Source organism: Taudactylus pleione, unplaced genomic scaffold, assembly GCF_031769625.1.
Source record: "Taudactylus pleione unplaced genomic scaffold, aTauple2 ptg000018l, whole genome shotgun sequence".
Taxonomy (NCBI): Eukaryota; Metazoa; Chordata; class Amphibia; order Anura; family Myobatrachidae; genus Taudactylus; species Taudactylus pleione.
This window is the reverse complement of record NW_028284420.1, coordinates 19,232,698-19,255,270: the sequence shown is the minus strand read 5'-3', so window position 1 is coordinate 19,255,270 and position 22,573 is coordinate 19,232,698. Positions and strand designations below refer to the sequence as shown.

At 43.2% G+C, this 22,573-nt stretch overlaps 1 protein-coding gene across 1 annotated transcript; it reads left to right on the top strand.

Moving 5' to 3' along the window:
* Window positions 1–3,935: 3,935 nt before the first annotated feature.
* BHLHE23 (basic helix-loop-helix family member e23) lies at window positions 3,936–5,682 on the top strand. The gene has a single exon (XM_088482968.1). It carries the CDS (start codon window positions 4,719–4,721, stop codon window positions 5,406–5,408), a length of 690 nt encoding a protein of 229 aa, XP_088339094.1. The 5' UTR covers window positions 3,936–4,718; the 3' UTR covers window positions 5,409–5,682.
* Window positions 5,683–22,573: the final 16,891 nt, after the last annotated feature.

Here is a 22,573-nt window from a genome sequence, read left to right as displayed (position 1 = left end):
TTATTGAATTAACCGAACAAGTCTAACTTTCGGTGTGTAACCAGAAATAGGACACTACTATGGAGAGTAGTAAAATCACTGTGACATATTTATTTCATATACACAGTAAAAAAAAAACACACAGAAAGGTAAAAACAGAATAAAATGGTATTGTATAAAACAATACATATCCATATATGGATAATTCACTTAGGGTTTGTTAAAATTGTCCCAAAAGAGGTCACACTTAAAATAATGGGAGACTATAGGTGGATATTCACATGGGGAAGGATAAATTGTCCCAGTAGTCACATATGATAACAAATAATAATGAGGATCGTACCAAATCTGGAGGTGAGAAGCCACAGGTGTTGTAAAACACAGGGTGTTCCAGTGGTACCCTGTATAAGCTCCTAAGCTTTCATCCAGAAGAGGTTTTTAGTCCATCCAACAAGATTTCCTTATAGGTGGGCACTGGTGGAACACGCCGGCACGCTTCGAGACTTACAAGTCTCTTCTTCAAGGCTTGTCAAACCTTGAAGAGACATGTAAGTCTGGAAACTCGTAGTATAGCAATATTTCTCATTCACTAATATCCTATTATATGCTTAACCTTTATCTATACAATCTCACCTTCTTTTACCATTCTCTGCTTCGGACAAAACAGCCCCATAATGATGGCATTACGACTAGTCTCATACCTTTGGGCAGTGGATTTGGGTTAATAAATTCAAATAGCTCTGGCTATAATGAGCCACTTTTGGCTCTTGTCCTTTGATGGAAATATTTTTCTGATTAATACACTGTATTACCTTTATACATAAACCATTAATAGGTCTTAGTTGTATTTGTTATTTATGTCATCTTTTGATATATGATGTGTAATGTATTATTGCTCTGATGAATAAAAGAAATTAAAAACATTTTTCAATAAATGTTTAAAAATGATTTTACTGGATATGGGGCAATGCAGAACCCAGCACACCCAGGGCAATTTAAGTGAATGGGCAAGTTGGTGCTTGTAGTACTATTACAGCATACCCATGGCTGCTAGGATCCGCTGGCTATTGAGGAGCCACAAGTACCAATATAAAAATTGCAAATGTGACACAATGTCATTTCACACTAATCATTTGCTTATTTAAATCAGTAATTTTAGGAGAAACATGTTAAAGTTTTAATAAATTATGATCTTGGTCCAGATATTATCGTTAGGTCTTTACTTTGGTTGACGGCCTCATTCCTATCAAGACCAACAACCCCACAAATGGTTGCACAGATAATTTATATTGAGGCTCTTCAAAAAATGGAAAGCTGGTGAACACTATGTATGGGCAGAGTGGTCACATTCACCCTGCAGCATATGTTGTGGTTAGTAAATTACCTTTTCTGCGTGGCTGCAAGAAGTTGACTAATGACTACTTTACTCAATCACACCTATGATAAATCATGTTATGCAAATAACTACACATTGTTTTACTAATTATCAGTACCTGGAGTGGAGCTGCTCTATCTTTTAACATGAGCAACCTCTGCTTTGAGAATTAGCCACTAGATGGAGTGCTTGCTGTACAAATAGATGGGCTGGAAAAGAAAGGTTTGTTAACCAACCACTAAAAACCTGCTGAAAAAAGCGTTGTCCCATTTAACAAGAAAAAGCGATTCTCCGCACCTTAGTGATATAGGTTTAAAATTCTCTGGTGTTCCTATGGAACGGAATGGGGAACACCCCAAAAGACCAATAGTGTAGCATTAGGTAATATAATATAAAAGTAGATAATTAATAACATGTTAATATAAATGTTCCCCTTCTTACCCAACAGTCTTCACCTTTGCCCTCTCCTATGTATTGTATCTTCTCCTAGGGCGCTAGGGCAGTGGTTCCCAAACCGTGCATTGTGGCACCCTGGGGTGCCTCGGGACACTTGCAGGGGTGCCTCAGTCAGTGGTCCAGCATTAAATCAAATTATTAATGGTCAATGTAATGTAAATATGTGGACAAACAGGAGCGCAAACCTGTCCACCAACACATACCCGAACCTAAGGATGACAGGTAAGCACAATTTACTTCACTTTACTACATTTTTTTCTGAATTTCTCAATAACAAAATTTTGGCTTAGGGGTGCCGTGATTCAAAATGTTTGGGAACCACTGGGCTAGGGTAACGTACCTGAGACAGATAGCCCAAAGAAACATCTATGTAGAAGTGAAGTTGTACATCACATCAAGGCTTTTCCTAGTCAATCTACTCTAGATACAAAGTTTGGAAGTTTTTACATGCTTAATTATTTATTTACTTGTATTTAATTTAAAAAAAACAATAATAGGAAGGCAATATACTGATATATGTATATTTTATTACACATTGATTGCCTTTTTGGATACATTGTTTAGATCATTGTTTATACTTTGTTGCAAATAAGTGGCTAATGCACATTAGAGAGAAACAGGGGAGTAGGGATTAAAACCCTGATGGCATTTCAGATGCTTTTTAAATCTTATAGCAAACACTCATTTGGTACATAATAGAGTCCAGTGTTCCCCCAGCATAACAATGTATCTAGCCATCATAAATTCTACCAGTTAAAAATAATTTATCTGACCTAGAACTAAGGTGTTGACAATCTGTCATTTACAAGTGAACAAGTGTCAGTTTCTCTGACATCCATTTTACAGCAAAAAACACAAACACTGTAAAATCTTCTCCAGTCCTACAGAGAGGTAAAACATTCCATAGAAGGTCCGGATATAACCATATACTATAACCATAGACTATAACAAACTTTTTATTCCACAATTTCTTGAAATTTTGCATATTTTGCCAGCAGAATTTGGCCTCAAATGTTCCCAGTCCTACCCCAGCCACACCACACAACAAAATGTATAGGCCATTGTCATCCCAACTCTATTCCTTACTTTAAATATAAACTTACAAATAGAATACAGACTGACATTTGGAGAATACGGTGATGCAAAATCAGAACTCAATGTCTGGTTCCCCAGAACTGCGCACCTCTACAGAACAGCCATGAAAAAAATGTTTAACATGAAAATTTTGCTGCAAATATGCTTATTTCTACTTCAGACCTTTCAGTTGCATCCAGAGTAGGCAATCTGTGGTTCTTCTGCTGTCATGGAACTACAAGTCACAGCATACAAAAAAAACATTGTAACAGTGTATTAGTACTATTAGTAGTAGTTGTATTATTACTGTTATTATTATCTTATAGTACCAATGCGTTATGGAGAATTGTTTTAAATATTCACATCCGTACCTAACTAGTGAATTCTAAATTTTCTCTTGCACAAACACATGGGTGTCGAATCTATCTACCCATCTGTTTACCACTATCCAGGTCCATTTTTCAAATAAAGAAAAAAGCTAAACAAAAAATTCAGTGTATACAAACAGCTATACTCAAAGTCTGCAGTACACCCTGTATGCCTGTAGATGGCAATAAAGAGTTTTGTACAAATACGCTAATATCGGAGATAATTTAGTCAAAAGTGGTGCCAACAAAGGACACTAGAGCTGAGCTCCCTAACAATAGCCACAAGTAGTGTGAACTCAATAATTTATTGTAGTTGCAGTGCATATTGCACACACAGCTCTCTGTGACATTGGCTATTTACTGCCCGTATGCATCACGCTTTGAAGGGCGATACCGAATTGTAAAATTATCGGGGCAGTTTGGCCTGCCAAAATTAAATAATAAAATTATAATATAAATTCTTACAATGCAATATTTAAAAATGTAATTGATATCCAGAGTCTATATATAAATATCCTGCTGGAGTGGGGATCACGGCCGTAATATTTAGGGTGCAGCAATGAAAGTGTTAACTAGGCACCGATAAGTGTGATTGGTCGTGTGTGGGGAGTCCCTAAAGACAGCTCATTCACATATAAGCAGTTACTCTACAGGCAAGATGAGCTCCTTCCACACCAGGGTACAGAGCACTGCTAGGGTTTTACAGATGATTTTAGGACTGGCAGATGCAGGGCAGTATGACAGGGCTTGAGACTGGCAGATATAGATCGATGGGACGATCCTGAACCTGTCAGAGGCTGGGCAATGGTGGCACATATCTTGTGGCACTGGAAAGGGCACAGCTGTGTGAGTATGACTGGCACTAGCTGTGCTTGGTGACACTGGCACTGCATAGAGAACAAAGACAGCTGTTGCTGTAATAAATATCACAAGTCTTTAGCTATAACTGGCCAAAACAGTTTAGGTTAAATCTGGTAGCGGGCAGAGCACTATAAAGGAGATTTGTATGGGTATGGCCAGATCAGTGGCGAGGAAGTTTACGTCTTGGGCTGGTTGTGGGCACAGCAGTGTGATAAAGGCTTGAGACAGTGTTTGGTACTGTTACATGGTGAGACTGGCAACAGATAAAGCAGATGAGAGTGCAGCTGGCATTGGGCAAAGAGGTGGGCAGAACAGTGCGTTGTGACGCTGATAGTGAGCATAGCAGTTTAAGGTGAGACTGGCAGAAAGTAGAGCAATGCATGGTGAGACTGGCAGTGGGTAGAGCAGTGCTGGGTGACACTGCCAGTTGGCAGTGCAGTGTGAGACTAGCACTGGGTAGAGCAGTGCACGGTAAGACTGGCAGTGGGCAGAGCAGTGCAGGGTGAAACTGGCAGTGCACTCAGTAAGGCTTCCTGAAGCTGTGCAAATCTCCGCAGTATTACTGAGCTGACAGTAGCCCCCAGACACCTGCTTTCCATGTATTTATGAGTGTCGGGGAGGGAACTGCTCACTTGGCCGGACAGGGGATGTCTGACATGGATTCTGTCCCGAGTGATGCTTACATGTCCCTGGCGCAGACTTACGGACATACTTTCTATGGCGCTCTCCGAGGTGCTGAAGCTGCGCGCAATTACGGGGGGCCACCAACACTAGACTTCAACGCAAGCTCCCGAGACAGGTCTGGGGACAGCAGTGACGACCAGACTGGGGACGATGAGGACAGCTTCGATCCCACAAAAGGCAGCCCATCCTATGACAACGATGGAAAACTTACCGGGAAGAAACCCAAGGAGCAGCGGTCACTGAGACTGAGCATCAATGCCAGGGAGAGGAGGAGAATGCACGATCTCAATGATGCCCTGGACGGGCTCAGGTCTGTTATCCCTTATGCTCACAGCCCATCCGTCAGGAAACTGTCCAAAATAGCCACCCTGCTCCTTGCCAAGAACTACATCCTCATGCAGGCCCAAGCTCTAGAGGAAATGAGAAAACTAGTGGCGTATTTAAACCAAGGACAGACTCTCTCCAGCTCCCTGACCAGTTCCCTGGCTCCTTTTGGACAGTCCTCTGTGTACCCTTATCCCGGAACAAACGTACCCAGCACCCCTGATAAATGCTCAGCCTTCTCTGCAGGTACCTCCAGCCTTTGCAAACACTGCACAGACAAACCTTGATGGTCTCTTTCCTTATACCCAGCCCCTTCCTCTGCACACTCAGCTGCAGGACTCTCTTTTCCCATCAGCTTCTCAGGACTCTCTGCCACTCGGTAATATTTCACCCTACACCATGCTATTGTTCTCATGACCATGCTCCTATTTGTATTAAGGCAGTACTTTTCTTCATGAGCAGTGCTGTCTATCACATTGTATAAGTCTGCAAAATACAACTTAGAACAGGTGAGATACTGTATTAAAAAAGAGGATTACTTCAGTTAGAAAGTTTGTCATTATGATGGAAATAAATACATTAATTAAACTTACTCTATCGTTTGGATTATTGTTTTATTATATGAAATTAAATCAAAATATAATTTGTTTTGTTTTATAGATCTTGGCGTTGATAACTGTTAATTGTAACTATATCATAAGCTTTATTGAATAATGATGTAAACATTAACAAATTATAATCAAATATTATCTTTCATTAAAGTAATGTGAGTTTGGCTAATGAAATTCAAAGTTATTTGGTTTCTATTAATGTTTGATATGAAATTAAATAAGAATTAATATTTAACAGTAATATTGGAGACTGAAATAAATGCTATTGTGCCAGTAATTTATTGATGGTGAGAGTAGTTAGTCAGATTATGTATGAGACTTAATTCATTTACAAAAACAGATGTTCAATAAAGTGTCTTTGGTGCAAACTGTTTTGACCATTTTAGCCTTATCAAATAAAACAAAGTGCCAATAATATAATTGCTAGCAGTGCCTGACTTTATGGGAGAGCCCTACGTTTTGAAGAATTAACTCTTGAAATGAACATCCCTGGCAATTTTCTATATTTTTCACAATGATCAGTTGATTTATACTATGCTTCTAGATTTCTTACTGAGCTGTTCTCAGTAATTCTTTACAACCTGTGTGCTTAGTGTGTTAAATATGAATATATAATGAAACACAATTATATTATGATAGAAGTCAGCATTAGTTTTGTCATGTTGGATAGGCTGAGTTTTTGTATTGAAAACATGTACACATGCACCTGCCCTACCATAAAGTGTCTTCAAAAGCTACTTTTAAATGTTTACAAACATAAAAGAAAAAAACATTTTCCAGTCTCTATCATGCAAATTTTAGCGCATACCTAAAACCTATTAAACATATTAAAATGTTCTCTTGTCTTTTCCATAACTGCCCCTGGCATTCCCCTCTTCTTAAATTGCTCAGACGTGCTCCTCATGGTAATGTTAAGAGCCAAACTTGGTTATTATATGTGTATATATGACATGATTGTTAAGAAGCAGCACTTACTTTGTGGCTTCTGGGACTTTGTAGATAAGGGTCTCCTGGACAAAAAAGCCCATACCAGTATAACAGTGCTCTTCTTCCTTTAAATATAAAGCCCAATTCTTTTATCTATAGCATTTAACTAGATTTTATTAAGTGAAATGTACATTATATTGATGTGTTACTGATAGCGTAAATGTGCTATTACTTATAACAGCTGGCACATTATTGCATTTTGACTATTATGTTAGATTTATAAGAGCAACATACTGACTCTTTGCTATGGGTTACTGTACAAGTGTCACTTGTACTATGTTATAAAATAAGCTGTATGGTGTATTCTGCATCCAAGACTTTCAGAGATAAAATAGTGGTCACTATATTATTTGCTAAGAAAGTGTTTGCTGGGTTTGCACATTTTATATTTGCACTTGTATTAAATGATGATGTTTCCATTAGCCGACAATCGGCAAATATTCCTAATTTTGACTGTCTCTTGTCATTAATTATCACTATATAATCACCATTGGTTATAATCCCGCTTGTTATCAGTAATGTTTGGAAAATATAACAATAGAATGTTTTTCATATAATAGAGTAACATATTATAGCCTGGATGTCTACATAGTCTAGCTATTTCTTCATAGAGCAATATTTAATATTTATCACCTCCTGCAGAATGTATAATATGTTATAATGTAACAAAAAATAGAATAACTGAGATAAAGGTGATAGCAAATACCATCCACAGTTTAAAATCTACACATACAGTATGCAGTGGCAGAATGTGAATAACGAAGCATAAATAATTAGTGGTATCAATTCTAAAAGTGCTTTTAACCAAAATAGGTTATGTATAATTGTTTAACTATCATAGTGTTCATTTGAAAACTCCTCCACTGTAGGGTCCGTCTGTCCAATTGAATTGTGAGCTCTTCGGAGTGAAATGTCAAAGTCAAAAGGCAAAATAAGTTTCTGTACATTTTATTATAATCTGACCTGTGATTGGGAAACAGGCTATATAAAATATTTATTTATTTAGTATAAAATTGGGGCAATTAAAATGTTTTATTGTTTATGGATAAAGTTTAAGGAGAAACTTCAGCAAGTGCATAATAATGGAATAATGAAGAATCATTATGATGGAATGAGAACAGTTTAATAAAATGATGATTGTATCTTTAGGAGATCACAATCTACATACTTTTACAACAGCAATAAAAATACAATATTCTCAATTATGTAATCTTTTAGACTGATAAATAATTTTAAACCATTATGCAGCCTGGCACTGTAATGATAGGAGCCTGTATAGTGAGAGCAGTAAAGTGAGGCCCACTGTTTTCATCATCTGCATGACTTTTACCACCATGCAGTTTAATTAAACAAAATCCTTTGCAAAAAAAGTACTACAGCACAATATGTGATCATTGTAGTCTCTAGTTGCTGGATGTCTAGGGCCCATGTCAAGAACAAGTCTCAATGGATGCATCACAAATCCAGGTTGGGATCATTTGAACTTCCTAAATTCATTCTAGGGCTTTCCACCTTCCTATATTAATTTGATGAAGTGTGATTTTAAGAATGCTTTTGATATTTAATACAATGTTCTTTTTGTCATGCCTGACATGAAAAAAAACAAAAAGACTCAAAGCTTGTCCCTTACTATAATCAGAGTCCATGAATAAGTAGACTATGCTTATATACATACAGTAGGATGAATCATAAGATAAAATCCTAGATATTCATAAAATTATAAATGTACCCAACAAATATTTTCTACAGTTTAATCCTACTTTCACAGTTATTTCCTTTGTATTACTGTCTTGTTTCTTCTTCTATTATTCTTGTATTATTGTTATGATGGTGTTGTACAAGCAGTCAATACCTTACAACAGAGCGTAGAAAGGTAACCGAGGAGTGAGTGACCCTCCCTAGACACTTGGGGCCCTTCAAAATTTACCTAAAAGGCATCCAAATATTTACTTGTCTTTCTTTCTACAGTTTATTCCTTCATTTTAAAATACCTCCTTTCTTCTATACCATAATTCATTCCTTTTCTTCAGTTACCTTCAGTCACTATATACCGTACTACAACTTCATTCATTCTCTGTCAGTTATCCACTATCTGCTACAGCTTCATTCATGCTTCTTCAGCTACTGCTTTCACCTGTCTTCTTCTGTTACCTCCTTTCATCTATAGGTTTCCCCTGCTTCTCCTGTTATCTCATTTCTTCTATCGCTTTCACCTGTCTTCTTCTTTTACCCCCTTTTTTATATCACATTTGCTTATCTTCTTCTTTAATAGCCTTTCGTCTATAGCTTTTACCTTCTTCTTCTGTAACAGCCTTTCGTCTATAGCTTTCACCTGCCTTCTTCTGTTACCACCTTTCATCTATAGCTTTCCTCTGCTTCTTCTGTTAACTCCTTTCTTCTATAGCTTTCACCTGTCTTTTTCTGTTATCACCTTTTGTCTATAGCTTTCACCTGCCTTTTGTTACCTCCTTTTGTCTATAGCTTTTAACTGCCTTCTTCTTTTACCTCCTTTCGTTTATAGCTTTCACTTGCCTTCTTCTGTTACCACCTTTCATCTATAGCTTTTAACTGCCTTCTTCTTTTACCTCCTTTCATTTATAGCTTTCACTTGCCTTCTTCTGTTACCACCTTTCATCTATAGCTTTTAACTGCCTTCTTCTTTTACCTCCTTTCATTTATAGCTTTCACTTGCCTTCTTCTGTTACCACCTTTCATCTATAGCTTTTAACTGCCTTCTTCTTTTACCTCCTTTCGTTTATAGCTTTCACCTGCCTTTTGTTACCTCCTTTTGTCTATAGCTTTTAACTGCCTTCTTCTTTTACCTCCTTTCGTTTATAGCTTTCACTTGCCTTCTTCTGTTACCACCTTTCATCTATAGCTTTTAACTGCCTTCTTCTTTTACCTCCTTTCGTTTATAGCTTTCACTTGCCTTCTTCTGTTACCACCTTTCATCTATAGCTTTTAACTGCCTTCTTCTTTTACCTCCTTTCATTTATAGCTTTCACTTGCCTTCTTCTGTTACCACCTTTCTTCTCTAGCTTTTACCTGTCTTCTTCTGCTACCTCTCTTCTTCTATAGCTTTCACCTTTCTTCTTCTGTTACCCCCTTTCTTCTATAGCTTTTTATTTCTTTTTGTCACCCCTTTACTTTTACAACCTTCTTCTTTCTTCATCAGTTACAACCTCTCTTCTACAGGTTTCTTCTTTCATCTTCTGTTGACCCCTTTTTTTTATAGCTTACTTTTTTCTTCTCCTTTCATCTACAAAAGTCTTCTTCTGTTACCCCATACCGTACACAGCTTTAATCTTTCTCCTTCTGTTGCCCCCTTTATTATTATTATCGTTATTGATATGGCGCCACAAGTGTTCCGCAGCTCCTTACAAAGTAAAGAAACAAATGAATGAACAAGAAACCAGTGACACAGTACAATACAATGTAGGACAAGGACATGGTTTATATACATTGCTGCATTAGCAATTATAACACTCAGAATAAGTAGCAGGGAGTCAGCAATCAAGTGTTAGGTGCCCTTGTGGGGAGTAAGGAGTAGAAGAAAGTATAAGTAAGGAGAAGCATATGAGGGAAGGGGGCCCTGCTCGTGAGAGCTTACATTCTAAAGGGGAGGGACAGACAAACAGGCGTGACACAGATGGGGTAGACAGGGAGAAAAGAGCATGTAGTAGCAGGTTAGGATGAGATTTGGAAGGCCTTGGAGCTTTATTTTTCTGTTATCCCATATTGCCTACAGCTTTCATCTTTTTTTCTTCTGTTCTCCCATATTTTCTACAGTGCTCATCTAATGTTACCACATATCTTCTGTAGCATCCTTTTTTTATTCTGTTGTACCATTTTGTCCACGGATGATATCTTCTGCTACCGTTTTCTATTACAGCTTCCGTATTTCTTCAGTCACCCTCTGTCTTCTAAGGGTTCCTTCTTTCATCAATTACTTCTTTTCTTCTCTACCTTCATTTATTATTATAGTTATCTACTACCATTTACAGCGTTCTACTCTGTTATCTATCTATATTTTGTTATAATTACAAATTATTTCTTCAAAGCCTCCGTAATATTTTCTTCTCCATTCGCCCCCCTGTATACTAAAGTTATGTATTGTCCATGTTTTCTAATTTGGTCTACATAAAGCTGCATGGTGTTCCTTCTGGGACAGGCCCTAACCTCTCCTTCTGGAGCTTAAATTGTTACATACTTATTTCCCCACAAGAGCTACTTACTTACTTTACCTTCTATATGTACCTATTGTTCTTCCTAGAGCCAGAGATTAACGAGGGAGCTCAACCTCCATGATCATCAGACAAAATAGCCCCTTATGCTTTATCAAGATAAAACCATCATTCCTTTTTTCTATGGATATTTGAGGTGTGAGAAAAAAAAAGAAGATATACACTGGGGAAAGTGTGTAGTTATCATTCAAAATTGCAAAATAGCCAGCAATAATAAACCAAGCCATTGTAATGTGGAAATAGGTTCAACAAAAGTCCTTAGAACTCTAAAGTCAGCATTGTCTTTAGAGTTACATACTCTTCTTATATTCTTTCTTCATATACTCACTTATATTCTCCCTGTTTTGTAATCATTGTTCCATCTCTCCAAATTGTAGAACAGCCTGACCTTTATTGTCTTGGTATTATATGTGCGTGATTACTGTTACAGGCTCCAGACAGTGAAAATTAATCCAGTATTGAATGCTGTTTATTTACTAACAGAGTATACAGCAACCACAGCAACTAATTAGTTAATAGCTTTGCTTAGTTCAGTGTAAGGGAAATACAGAAGACAAATGTCTGATCAGTGGAATATTCCACATTTGCTCTATACAGGTATTACCAAAAAAACACCTCTGTTATTAACCAAAGTTTTAAGGTCACATATGCTGTTCAAATAATTGCAGAGAAATAAAAAATCTAGAAAGCACTCTTTAAATAAATTGTCAAATAACTCATGGAAAATGTAATATTACGTGGCTTGATTTAATTGTTGGATATATATATTAGCATTCCACATACACACGCACTATGTGCAAGCAGTAGTTAGCTGATTACTAGATGTTGCAAGTACAAGCGTTATTTATGTACATAATAGTTTGGGCAATAATAGGAAATTAAGTAAACTTAATCTTTAAACTCATAAGAAGACAATGTATTAATTCAATTGCTAAGATCTAAAAATAGCACACAAATACATAGCTAGAAAAGGACAATAATAATAATAATAATAATAATAATAATAATAATAATAATTTGTACAATTAAAATCAGGCAGTTTAGTTTTTAGACATTTGCTACAAAATATCCTTGTGTTGTGCTATGCCCTGATCTGCAGAGTTTTCCAGTACACAGCGTGACATGTGGGGGTGAAATCTACAGCTAAAGGGCCCGCAAGCAAGTGAGGAATCTGTGCGAGCAGTCTAAACACTCTGCAATCTATTTTCATTTTGATAAAAATGAGAACACTACAACAGCACTCATCTGGGAATTGATGTTTTATTAAAATATTTTATGAATTCATAATTAGTTGACTTGCAACCAAAATGCTGTATTGTTTATCAACAAAATGATGGTAGCACTACTCCCATTTTTTAGGTTCGTTAAATAGATCATTCTGAATAGCTTATGGATGTAGGGTCCAGTGACTCCCATATACAACATAATAATTTCCACCTTTGAAGGTTTTTGTGGTTTGGCATCCTGTGTTGTTAATTTGTGATTGTAGTTATATAGTTTATAGGAACAGAATATAGAGTATGTTTTTATTTTTGTTTCTTCAAATTTTATGGCTTCGGGAGATGAGAAGGTATGACCAAATCCTAGGAGTGCAGTCATACCTGCCAGAAAAAAAAATAAAATTGACTTTACACCGCCAAGGAGAAAGAGTTCCTTCTCTCTGCAGAGCTGGTCTAGACTACTTAAACAACACTGTGCCTGGGTAATCTGTACCTACACCCCCCGCCCTTCCCAACCCTTGATATAACTGGATTTGGTAGCCTGAGATAAGAGGTTTGTTTTGTTTAAATTGAGAATTCACAGCCAGGGGTTGATTGGGAACTTAAAGTGACCCTGGAAAAAAGTGGCATTATTCAAATTTAAACTGTAGGTGCCCCAACACAAACTTAAGTGGTGCTAGCATATAGCCAACTTAACAGCCATACAATACAGAGAGCATCTTTGTGCCTGCCATACAGCACAAACAGCAACCCAATTAAGGGTGTAGCAATAGTAGGTGCGGACAGTGCAGCTGCTACGGGGCCCAGGCCAACTCTGGGCCTGACCCTCACCCTGCGCTGAGTTACACTTCCATTTCCTGAGCCTGGCTTTTCTATTCTCTCCAGAGTGCTGCTGCAGTGCATCTGGACCCAGACCTGATCCAAGCTACAGCCTTCTCTAGCTGCTGTCTGCATGCATTATGATGTCACAATGGAGGCCACAGCCCTATATAAAGGATGCCCAGCTACTGGCAGCCATTTTGTGGTGACATTGTGTCCTACATTGATACTCCCTGAGTAGTTCCTGCTTTATTTAGGCAACTTTAGATAACGACTACTGATATGAACTTTGGATTATAACTTCCATTAAGGTCCTGAACAGTAACATCTTCAGAAAAGGAATCTGAATAACATGTACAGGTAAGGACTACATCACAAATTTTGGCCTGTCATCCTTACCTCTTCAGACACCTCCCGCCATTTTATCTGCAGTTTTTAATTTAGAAACAATGGATAAAGCAAATTATTCATCTGATATGACACTGCATGACTTAAGATGGATACACACTTGTCCAATCCTCTGAGGATCCAACTCTAGACCAGAATGTTGACACAATCCTACTGGAGACTTGGATGCAGATTCAACACCCAGTATATGTCTACGTACCTGTCCAATTTTGCAGCAGATCTCAGACAGTAGGTGCAGAGAATGGGGATGCTATTAGACTCAGGCTGCCTCTGAGTTTTGCTGCAGGGCATCTGCTGTCACTGGCCCAGCTGCCTCTGCCTCCATCTCTCCTCACTAACTGATTTATTAGTGAATCATAGCTTTCTTATATACCATGTTATATCATAAACATTTAGGAATAGGGAGACTATATCATTTAACAAATATATATACAGTATATTTTTCATTTATAATGCTTACTATATGCTAATCACTGTTAATTTAATCATATCAGCTAAGTAGGCAGATATTAGATCATTTACAATCAAAATGGATAAACTGCAAAATAATTTACACGGGAGACCTTTGAAAGTTTTGCTATGGGGCCCCTATAGGTCTTGCTATGCCACTGATCCCAGTGATTGAGAGAGCATCTCAGTCACCACCACAAGGGACCAGCTTGGTTACCACCATAAAGTACAGAGATCATTCCTGGGACTGTCACACATTAAATTGAGCTTCCTACTGACAATACAGCACAAACAGCATCCTAGTTACCACCATACAGCAAAGACTGTATCTCATCATCACCATAAGGTACAGACAGCATTCCACTGATATCATACAGTACATTGTGAATCAAGGTGATGCCATACAGTTCATCATAATGTACATAGCACCCCAGACTTGTAGGGTGATCACTTATGGATGACAAGCTCATGAGACAACACTCTGGCCATAGCCCGTGTACAACATACTGTGTGGAGACCAGCATGGGAGATCGCCATGCTTGTGTGTCTGAGTACTTGGACCCTTGTTGCACAATTCCTGTTACATGTTGGACAAAGCAATTTACATACATCTACCAGTGAAGCCTACGACCAATGCACGCTGCTGTTTAGGTGAATATAGTTATTCTAGCCTACATCAGTATTTTATAAAATTTGAAGAAACAAAAATAAAAACATACAGTATTTTAAGTAATTGTTTCCTATAGTTTAGTAAATTGTTATTTTATAGAGGTATGTTTTCTCATAACTTGCCACTAATTAAAGTTAGTATTCTGCAGACTAGAGTACGAGAATGGCAAATTATGTATCCCTGAGTTGGTTTAATCACAATTTTGATTGCCGGCAATGTAAATAGTGTGTGTATCTGTTAGTGTGATAAAAGGATCCTCATATGTGCACTGTATGTTTGGATGATTATGTAATATTTCCCTAACCCCATTTATGAGAGAGGATGAGTCAATTAAATGATGAGGTGGGGAGGTCTTGTTGCCTGGTACCCACTCTGTTAGGGGTCTATTTACTAAGCTTTGGATGGAGATAAGGTGAACTGAGATAAGGTAGCAGCCAATCAGCTCACCCGCGCACGCAGGGGGGGTTTCCGAGTCCCTGGAAACCCCCCCTGTTCGACCCGGCGAGCAGCACTGCTTAACAAATTATTTTTTTTTTTTAAGAAATACTGACACTGCCTGGGCTGGCTGTAGGGGGAGCCGCAGTGCGCAAGCCCCTCCCAGCCAGTTCCCAGGAAGGCACAAGCCCACTCCCAGCCCCCGCCGCCCGCGCCCCCCCCTGGCACTGCCATATTCTACTGCAGTTGGCGGGGGTGGCGGTTGCCGGGGGCTTGGAGTCCCAGTATTTTTTTTTTTTTTTTAATGCAGGTGCCATATTATTCTACTGCTGGGGGGGGGGGCGTGGTGTGTAGCAGAGAGATGAGAGGTACGGGTGGCGGAGCAGCCTCAGACTCCTGATGATTAACTCCTTGGATGCAGGAAGTAAGTCACTTGTACAGAGAGGTGTGTGTGCTGCTGTGAGTGTCAAGGTGTGTGTGACAGGGTGTGTGTGCTTCTGTGTGTGTGGCTGTGTGTGACAGGGTGTGTGTGCTTCTGTGTGTGTGGCTGTGTCTGCTTCTGTGTGTGCTTCTGTGTGTGTGACAGGGTGTGTGTGTCACTGCTATGTGTGACGGTGTGTGTGCTTCTGTGTGTGTGACAGGGAGTGTGTGCTGCTGCTATGTGTGACAGGGTGTGTGTGTCACTGCTGTGTGTGACAGGGTGTGTGCTTCTGTGTGTGACAGGGTGTGTGCTGCTGCCATGTGTGACATAGTGTGTGTGATGCTGCCGTGTGCGACACAGTGTGTTTGCTGCTGCCTTGTGTGACAGGGTGTGTGCTGCTGCCGTGTGTGACAAGGTGTGTGCTGCTGCTGTGTGTGACAGGGTGTGTGCTGCTGTATGTGACAGAGGAAAGAATTAATGGGGAATATTATTGATTTGTTGTTTATGTGCTATAAAAGCCTCTTGCTTGAAGTCCAAGTTAGCCACTATCTCAGATTATGTGCTGCTGGGGATACAATATATACAGCATATATATATTTGCTTTCTACTTCAGGGTCCATAGGGTATCCACAGGATACCTTGGGGTATAGGTGTGACGTCAGTCGCAGGGCACCAAAGAGTTAAGCTTTCAGCCTCCCAGGATGCACTAGGTCCCCCTCCTATACCCCGCCCCCGGGCCAAGGCACCTCAGTTTAGTTTGGTGCCCGGCCGGAGTCGGGTGCACCTGTTGGAGTGGGGGCTAGAAGAGCCCCTGAAGCTTATTCTTCATGCAGCTGTGGCTGCACAACTGGATGTACAGCATGGACAGTCAGTCCTGACGTCCATGCTGTCTTCCCTACACCCCGCCGGTACCAGAACGCCGGTACTGATCCGGGGATGCTGGTGGGCGTCTGGGGTCACAGCTAGCGGTGACCCCAGATGCTCCGGACCATGGCCGGATTCAAGGGGGACAGAGGTAAGCAGCGGGGTCCCGCGGTGGGTCCCCGCTGATCACATGGTCCTAAGTCCCCAGGCAGGGGGCTCCCTGGGGACTGGCTGCAGCGTGGAGCCAGGCGACCAACCTGCGCTTCCACTACCCCCTGGGACAGCGGACCGCAGCAGAGCGGTAGCGCTGTGGCGTCCCAGGGGTTAAATGCATGCCAGGGGAGCGCGCCTTCCCTGTCTCACAGCCGGCGCCTCCCCCGCTGCACACAGTCCTCTCTGCATGCTGCCGACTGGTCCTGTGGCAGCGCTCCTCCCCCAGGCCAGCCTCCTCTCTGCTCCTCGGCGGCCATCTTCTCCAGAACGCATGGTGAACGCTGCTGGAAGCGCTGGACGGAAGCATCGTGGTCTGGGTCCCCCCGCATACCTCTCCTCCGCTGTGGTCAGGTCTGTGTATGCAGCGCTGTGTCCTACCAGGGTCTGTGTAGTAGGGGTGTGCACCGGACACTTTTCGTGTTTTGTGTTTTGGTTTTGGATCTGGATCTTTCTTCGTGTTTTGGATCTGGATTGGTTTTGCCAAAACCACCCTTCCGTGTTTTGGGTTCTGGGTTTTGTGTTTTGGATCTGGATTTTTTCTTAAAAAATAAAAAAAAAACGCTAAAATCACATAAATGGGCCTTTTTTTGTTCCTACGCTATTAATAACCCCAATAACATTAATTTCCACTCATTTCCACTCTATTCTGAACACCTCACACCTCACAATATTGTTTTTAGGCCAAAAGGTTGTACCGAGGAAGCTGGATGACTATGCTAAGCGACACAAGGGGGCGGCACAAACACGTGGCCCATCTAGGAGTGGCACTGCAGTGGCAGACAGGAAGCCAATCAGCGTTATGGTGCCCATTTGCATGTAGCACGAACCCGGGAGATCCGTGCTACATGCATCTGTGTGATTGGCACAGAGCAATGACAGGTCCGTGAGACCCGTCTGTGCTGCTGTGGTAAAAAAAAAAAAAAAAAACCTGTGTAAAAAAAGAAAAAAATGGCGTGCACCCCCCCAAAAAAGAGCAACCAGCCCCGGGCATTAGTAACCCAGTGCTGGGTGTGCTTAAATACAGGGGACAAACGACGTAGGGGTCCCCTGTACTTAAGCACAACCAGCTCCGGGCTAGTCAGAACCAGCGCTGGTTGCCAAAATACGGGGGACAAACGACGTAGGGGTCCCCTGTATTCTGCGCAACCAGCTCTGGGCTCTGATCTGGTCCTGGTTCTGGAAATATAGGGGACAAAAAATGAGTAGGGTTCCCCTGTATGTTCCAGAACCAGCACTGGACTTTTTCTAGCGGGGGGCTGATGCCACAGCCAGGGGAGCCCTTTCACCGGGCCCCCCAGCCGCAGCATCAACCCTGACCGCTAGTCAGCCCAGGCCGGGGATCCCTGGAGAGCTGGGGACCCCCCCAATAAAGGGGTCACCCTCTCCAGGGCACCCCAGGCCCAGGCTGATAGCCCGGGGCTATCCCCGCCACCCCTGGTGGCGGTGGGTGGCGGGTTGATTGTGTGGTGTGGTGTAAATAAAGAATATCAAACATTGTCTTTACAAGTAGAACTGCAAGTCCCAGCTAGCCTGCCCCGCATGCTGGTACTTGGAGAACCACAAGTACCAGCATGCAGGGCATTAAGGGCCCACTAGTACCTGTAGTTCACCTGTAAAAAAAATGTTTAAAAAAACACAGGACACACACACCGTGACAGTATAAGTTTATTAAACATACATACACACACACACACACACATGTACACATACTCACCTATGTAACCTGTAGCATCGGTCCACTTGTCCGGTAAAGTATCCCTAGGGGACCTGTGAAAAAAAACATACTCACCATCTCCTATGCGAGGTTCTGTCCTCTTCGTTCCAAAGTAGGCATCCCCGGACTTGGCAAAAAAAAAAAACGAAAACGCCATCCACGAACTTAGTACCGTTCTATAGAACGGTACTTCCCGAATGAGAGCTTAGCGGCGGGGTATCACCATGGAAACCCCGCTGCTAAGCGTTCATTGGCTGAGAGAGGTCATCTCCCGTCTCTCAGCCAATGAACGGCTCCCTCCATTGTAGTCAATGGTGGGAACCGCAGGGTAAACTTTAATAACCTTGCGGCTCCCAGCATTGACTACAATGGAGGGAGCCGTTCATTGGCTGAGAGAGACGGGAGATGGCCTCTCTCAGCCAATGAACGCTTAGCAGCGGGGTTTCCATGGTGATACCCCGCCGCTAAGCTCTCATTCGGGAAGTACCGTTCTATAGAACGGTACTAAGTTCGTGGATCGCGTTTTCGTTTTTTTTTTTTGCCAAGTCCGGGGATGCCTACTTTGGAACGAAGAGGACAGAACCTCGCATAGGAGATGGTGAGTATGTTTTTTTTCACAGGTCCCCTATGGATACTTTACCGGACAAGTGGACCGATGCTACAGGGTTACATAGGTGAGTATGTGTACATGTGTGTGTGTGTATGTATGTTTAATAAACTTATACTGTCACGGTGTGTGTGTCCTGTGTTTTTTTTAAACATTTTTTTACAGGTGAACTACAGGTACTAGTGGGCCCTTAATGCCCTGCATGCTGGTACTTGTGGTTCTCCAAGTACCAGCATGCGGGGCAGGCTTGCTGGGACTTGCAGTTCTACTTGTAAAGACAATGTTTGATATTCTTTATTTACACCACACCACACAATCAACCCGCCACCCACCGCCACCAGGGGTGGCGGGGATAGCCCCGGGCTATCAGCATGGGCCTGGGGAGCCCTGGAGAGGGTGACCCCTTTATTGGGGGGGTCCCCAGCTCTCCAGGGATCCCCGGCCTGGGCTGACTAGCGGTCAGGGCTGATGCTGCGGCTGGGGGGCCCGGTGAAAGGGCTCCCCTGGCTGTGGCATCAGCCCCCCGCTAGAAAAAGTCCAGTGCTGGTTCTGGAACATACAGGGGAACCCTACTCATTTTTTTCCCCTGTATTTCCAGAACCAGGACCGGATCAGAGCCCAGAGCTGGTTGCGCAGAATACGGGGGACCCCTACGTCGTTTGTCCCCCGTATTTTGGCAACCAGCTCTGGTTCTGACTAGCCCGGTGCTGGTTGTGTTTAAGTACAGGGGACCCCTATGTCGTTTGTCCCCTGTATTTAAGCACACCCAGCACTGGGTCACTAATGCCCGGGGCTGGTTGCTCTTTTTTTGGGGGGGGGCACGCCATTTTTTTCTCTTTTTACACAGGTTTTTTTTTTTTTTTTTTACCACAGCAGCACAGACGGGTCTCACGGACCCGTTAGTGCTCTGTGTCAATGACACAGATGCAAGTAGCACGGATCTCCTGGTCCGTGCGTGCATCTGTGTCATTGAAATACACAGCAGCACAGACGGGTCTCACTGACCCATCTGTGCTCTGTGTCACTGTCAATCACACAGATGCATGTAGCACGGATCTCACGAGTCCGTGCTACATGCAAATGAGCACCATAATGCTGATTGGCTGAGAGCCGTGACAGACGGCTCTGTCAGCCAATCAGCACTTTGCCCATTAAAGGCAAAGGCATTTTTTTTAAAATGGCCGCTCGAGGCAAAACCTCGAGATCCGACAGCAGATCTCGAGGTTTTGCCTCGGGAGAGGGATCCGGGGCAGACAGGGAGATCCGAGCTTGGGCTCGGATCGCCCCGGATCCCCGAAGTTCGGGTGGGTTCGGTTCTCAGGGAACCGAACCCGCTCATCCCTACTGTGTAGTTGAGTGATCAGCGCTGTTAGTGCAGGAATTGTTATTTCTCTGCATTGTATGTGACTGTGCTAGCGCTGCTGCCTGTAATCTTTTCTTCATCTAAACTGTCAGCTTTATTACTGTCCCTGTTCTTTCTGCTAAAGCCCTTGCGGTGCGGTGCTGCAGGGTGGTCTCTCGCCTATTTAATACTTAATTGGTGAGAGAGGTCACATACGTGGTGCCATCATGTCTGAAAGTGATTTTCCCCTCCGGCTACAGTGTACCACGTGCAAAGTACCGTTAGCGGAGGGGGAGGGTAGCGCGGAGGGCCTTTGCCGGCAGTGTTTGTCCATGGCGCGGCCTATTACGGTTACAGCACCGGTACAGGAGCCGCCCTGGGCTTGTTTTGCTCAGGCGTTAACAGCTTTAGTGGGCCAGTTAGCTCCGCAGCCCGCGTTTACTCCGATGGGTTTGTCCCAGCAGTCTGTGGTGTCGTCACCCATGCAGGGGTTCCCACGACAATTGGTGGTACCCCACAGTCTCCCTATTTCCCCGCTCCCGGGTTCTCAGGAGCCAGCGTGGGTTAACTCCCTGACGAGTTCTGTACAGCACTTGTCGGATGTGTTGCAAGGGGAGTCTGTGATGCGGTCTCATAAAAGGCCGGTGGCGTCTCTGTCCGCTCCTTATGAGGATGACGAAGGGACGTCTGATGATGGGGAGATTCTAGATCCTTACGATCAGGAACCTCTCCATACTAAGGACGCTGATGCTAAGTCCAAAGTATATATTCCTGGACTTATTCGGGCGGTCCGCACAGCCTTGGTGATTGAGGACGAAGTTCCCCCAGCGGCTAAATCTAAGTATGCCTTTTTCAAAGATGTGAAGGGCGATGCCACAGTCTTTCCTCTTTCGGGTCAGTTGGTGGACCATTTAGAGGAGGCGTGGAAACCGTTCGCGGATAATTATTTTGCGAAGTGGGAATCCCCTCCACAGGTGGATTCTCACGTGACCCGTCTTGTCCGTAGTGCCACATTGCCGATGCCATCCATGTCCTCCCTTAAGGATGCTACGGACCGCAAGGTAGAAATCTGCCTGAAGTCCGCTTATTCCCTTGCAGGGGGGGCAGCACGGCCGGCTATGGCCATTTGCTGGGTTGCCAGAGCGATGGAGCGCTGGGCGTTCATTAGAGGCTTCTTTTGTATCCGACTGTCCGGCCGATCAGGCGGAGTTGATTGGCAATCTCCGTGATTCGGCCACCTACATCAACGAGGCGGCTCTAGACATTAGTACTCTGGTGTCTAGAATTTCTTCAGCAGCGGTAGCTGCTAGTCGCACCTTGTGGCTGCGATCCTGGAAGGCGGACGCAGATTCCAAGAAAGGTCTGGAAGCGTTGCCGTTTACCGGAGAAGTTCTCTTCGGTCCGGATCTGGATAAGATTGTGGCCACGCTGGCGGCAGCCAAATCTGCCTGTCTCCCGTCGGCCGCTGCTCCTTCTGGTTCGGGACCATCGTCCTTTCGGTCATCTAGGGCCCAGGGCAGGCCCAAACCACAGTCGTTTCCTCGACAGGCTGGCCCTAAGAAATCGGTCAAGCCCCGGAAGCAGGCATGGAGTACCAGACGTCCGGCCCCCAAGCCAGATGACAAGCCTGCGGCCTGACGGTCCGGGCCTCCCTTTGGGGGATCCCAGGGTGGGAGGCCGCCTGCTACAGTTCGCCCAGTGTTGGTCGACCACTACGACAGACACTTGGGTTCTGGAGGTGGTTTCTCACGGATACGCCCTCTCCTTCCGGCACAGACCCCCGGCTCGCTTCTTCACCACGGGTCTCCCATCAGACCGGAACAAGGCTACGGAGCTGCGGAAGGTATTGCACACTATGCTCCAGGCTGGAGTTATAGTGGCGGTTCCATTCTCCCAGAGGGGCCAGGGTTTCTATTCAAATCTATTTTTGGTACAGAAACCCAATGGGTCATATCGTCCGATTCTCAACCTCAAAGCACTCAACAAGTCTTTGCGGGTCCCGAAGTTTTGGATGGAGACCCTACGGTCCATCATTCTGGCGCTGGAACCTGGGGACTACTTGGTGTCATTGGACATACAGGACGCTTACCTGCATGTCCCTATTCTTTGGCGCCATCAACAGTTCCTCAGGTTCGCAATCAGCAGCGACCACTTCCAGTTTCGGGCGTTACCTTTTGGCCTGGCAACAGCACCACGTGTTTTCACCAAGGTGATGGCGGTCATGGCGGCTTCTCTGCGGCTGCAGGGAGTCCGCATGTTGCCGTATTTGGACGACCTGTTATTGGTGGCAGGATCTCCAGAGCTCCTGTTACGCCACTTGGACCTGACCATTGCACTGCTGCAACGGCACGGCTGGCTAATCAACTGGCAGAAGTCCACTCTAATCCCGTCTCGGAGGATTCTGCATCTTGGAGCCTTATTGGACTCGGGACAGCAAAGGATCTTCG

Coding starts and splice junctions, on each gene's coding strand:
- BHLHE23 (XM_088482968.1), top strand. CDS start 4,719: ATGAGTGTCGGGGAGGGAACTGCTCACTTGGCCGGACAGGGGATGTCT.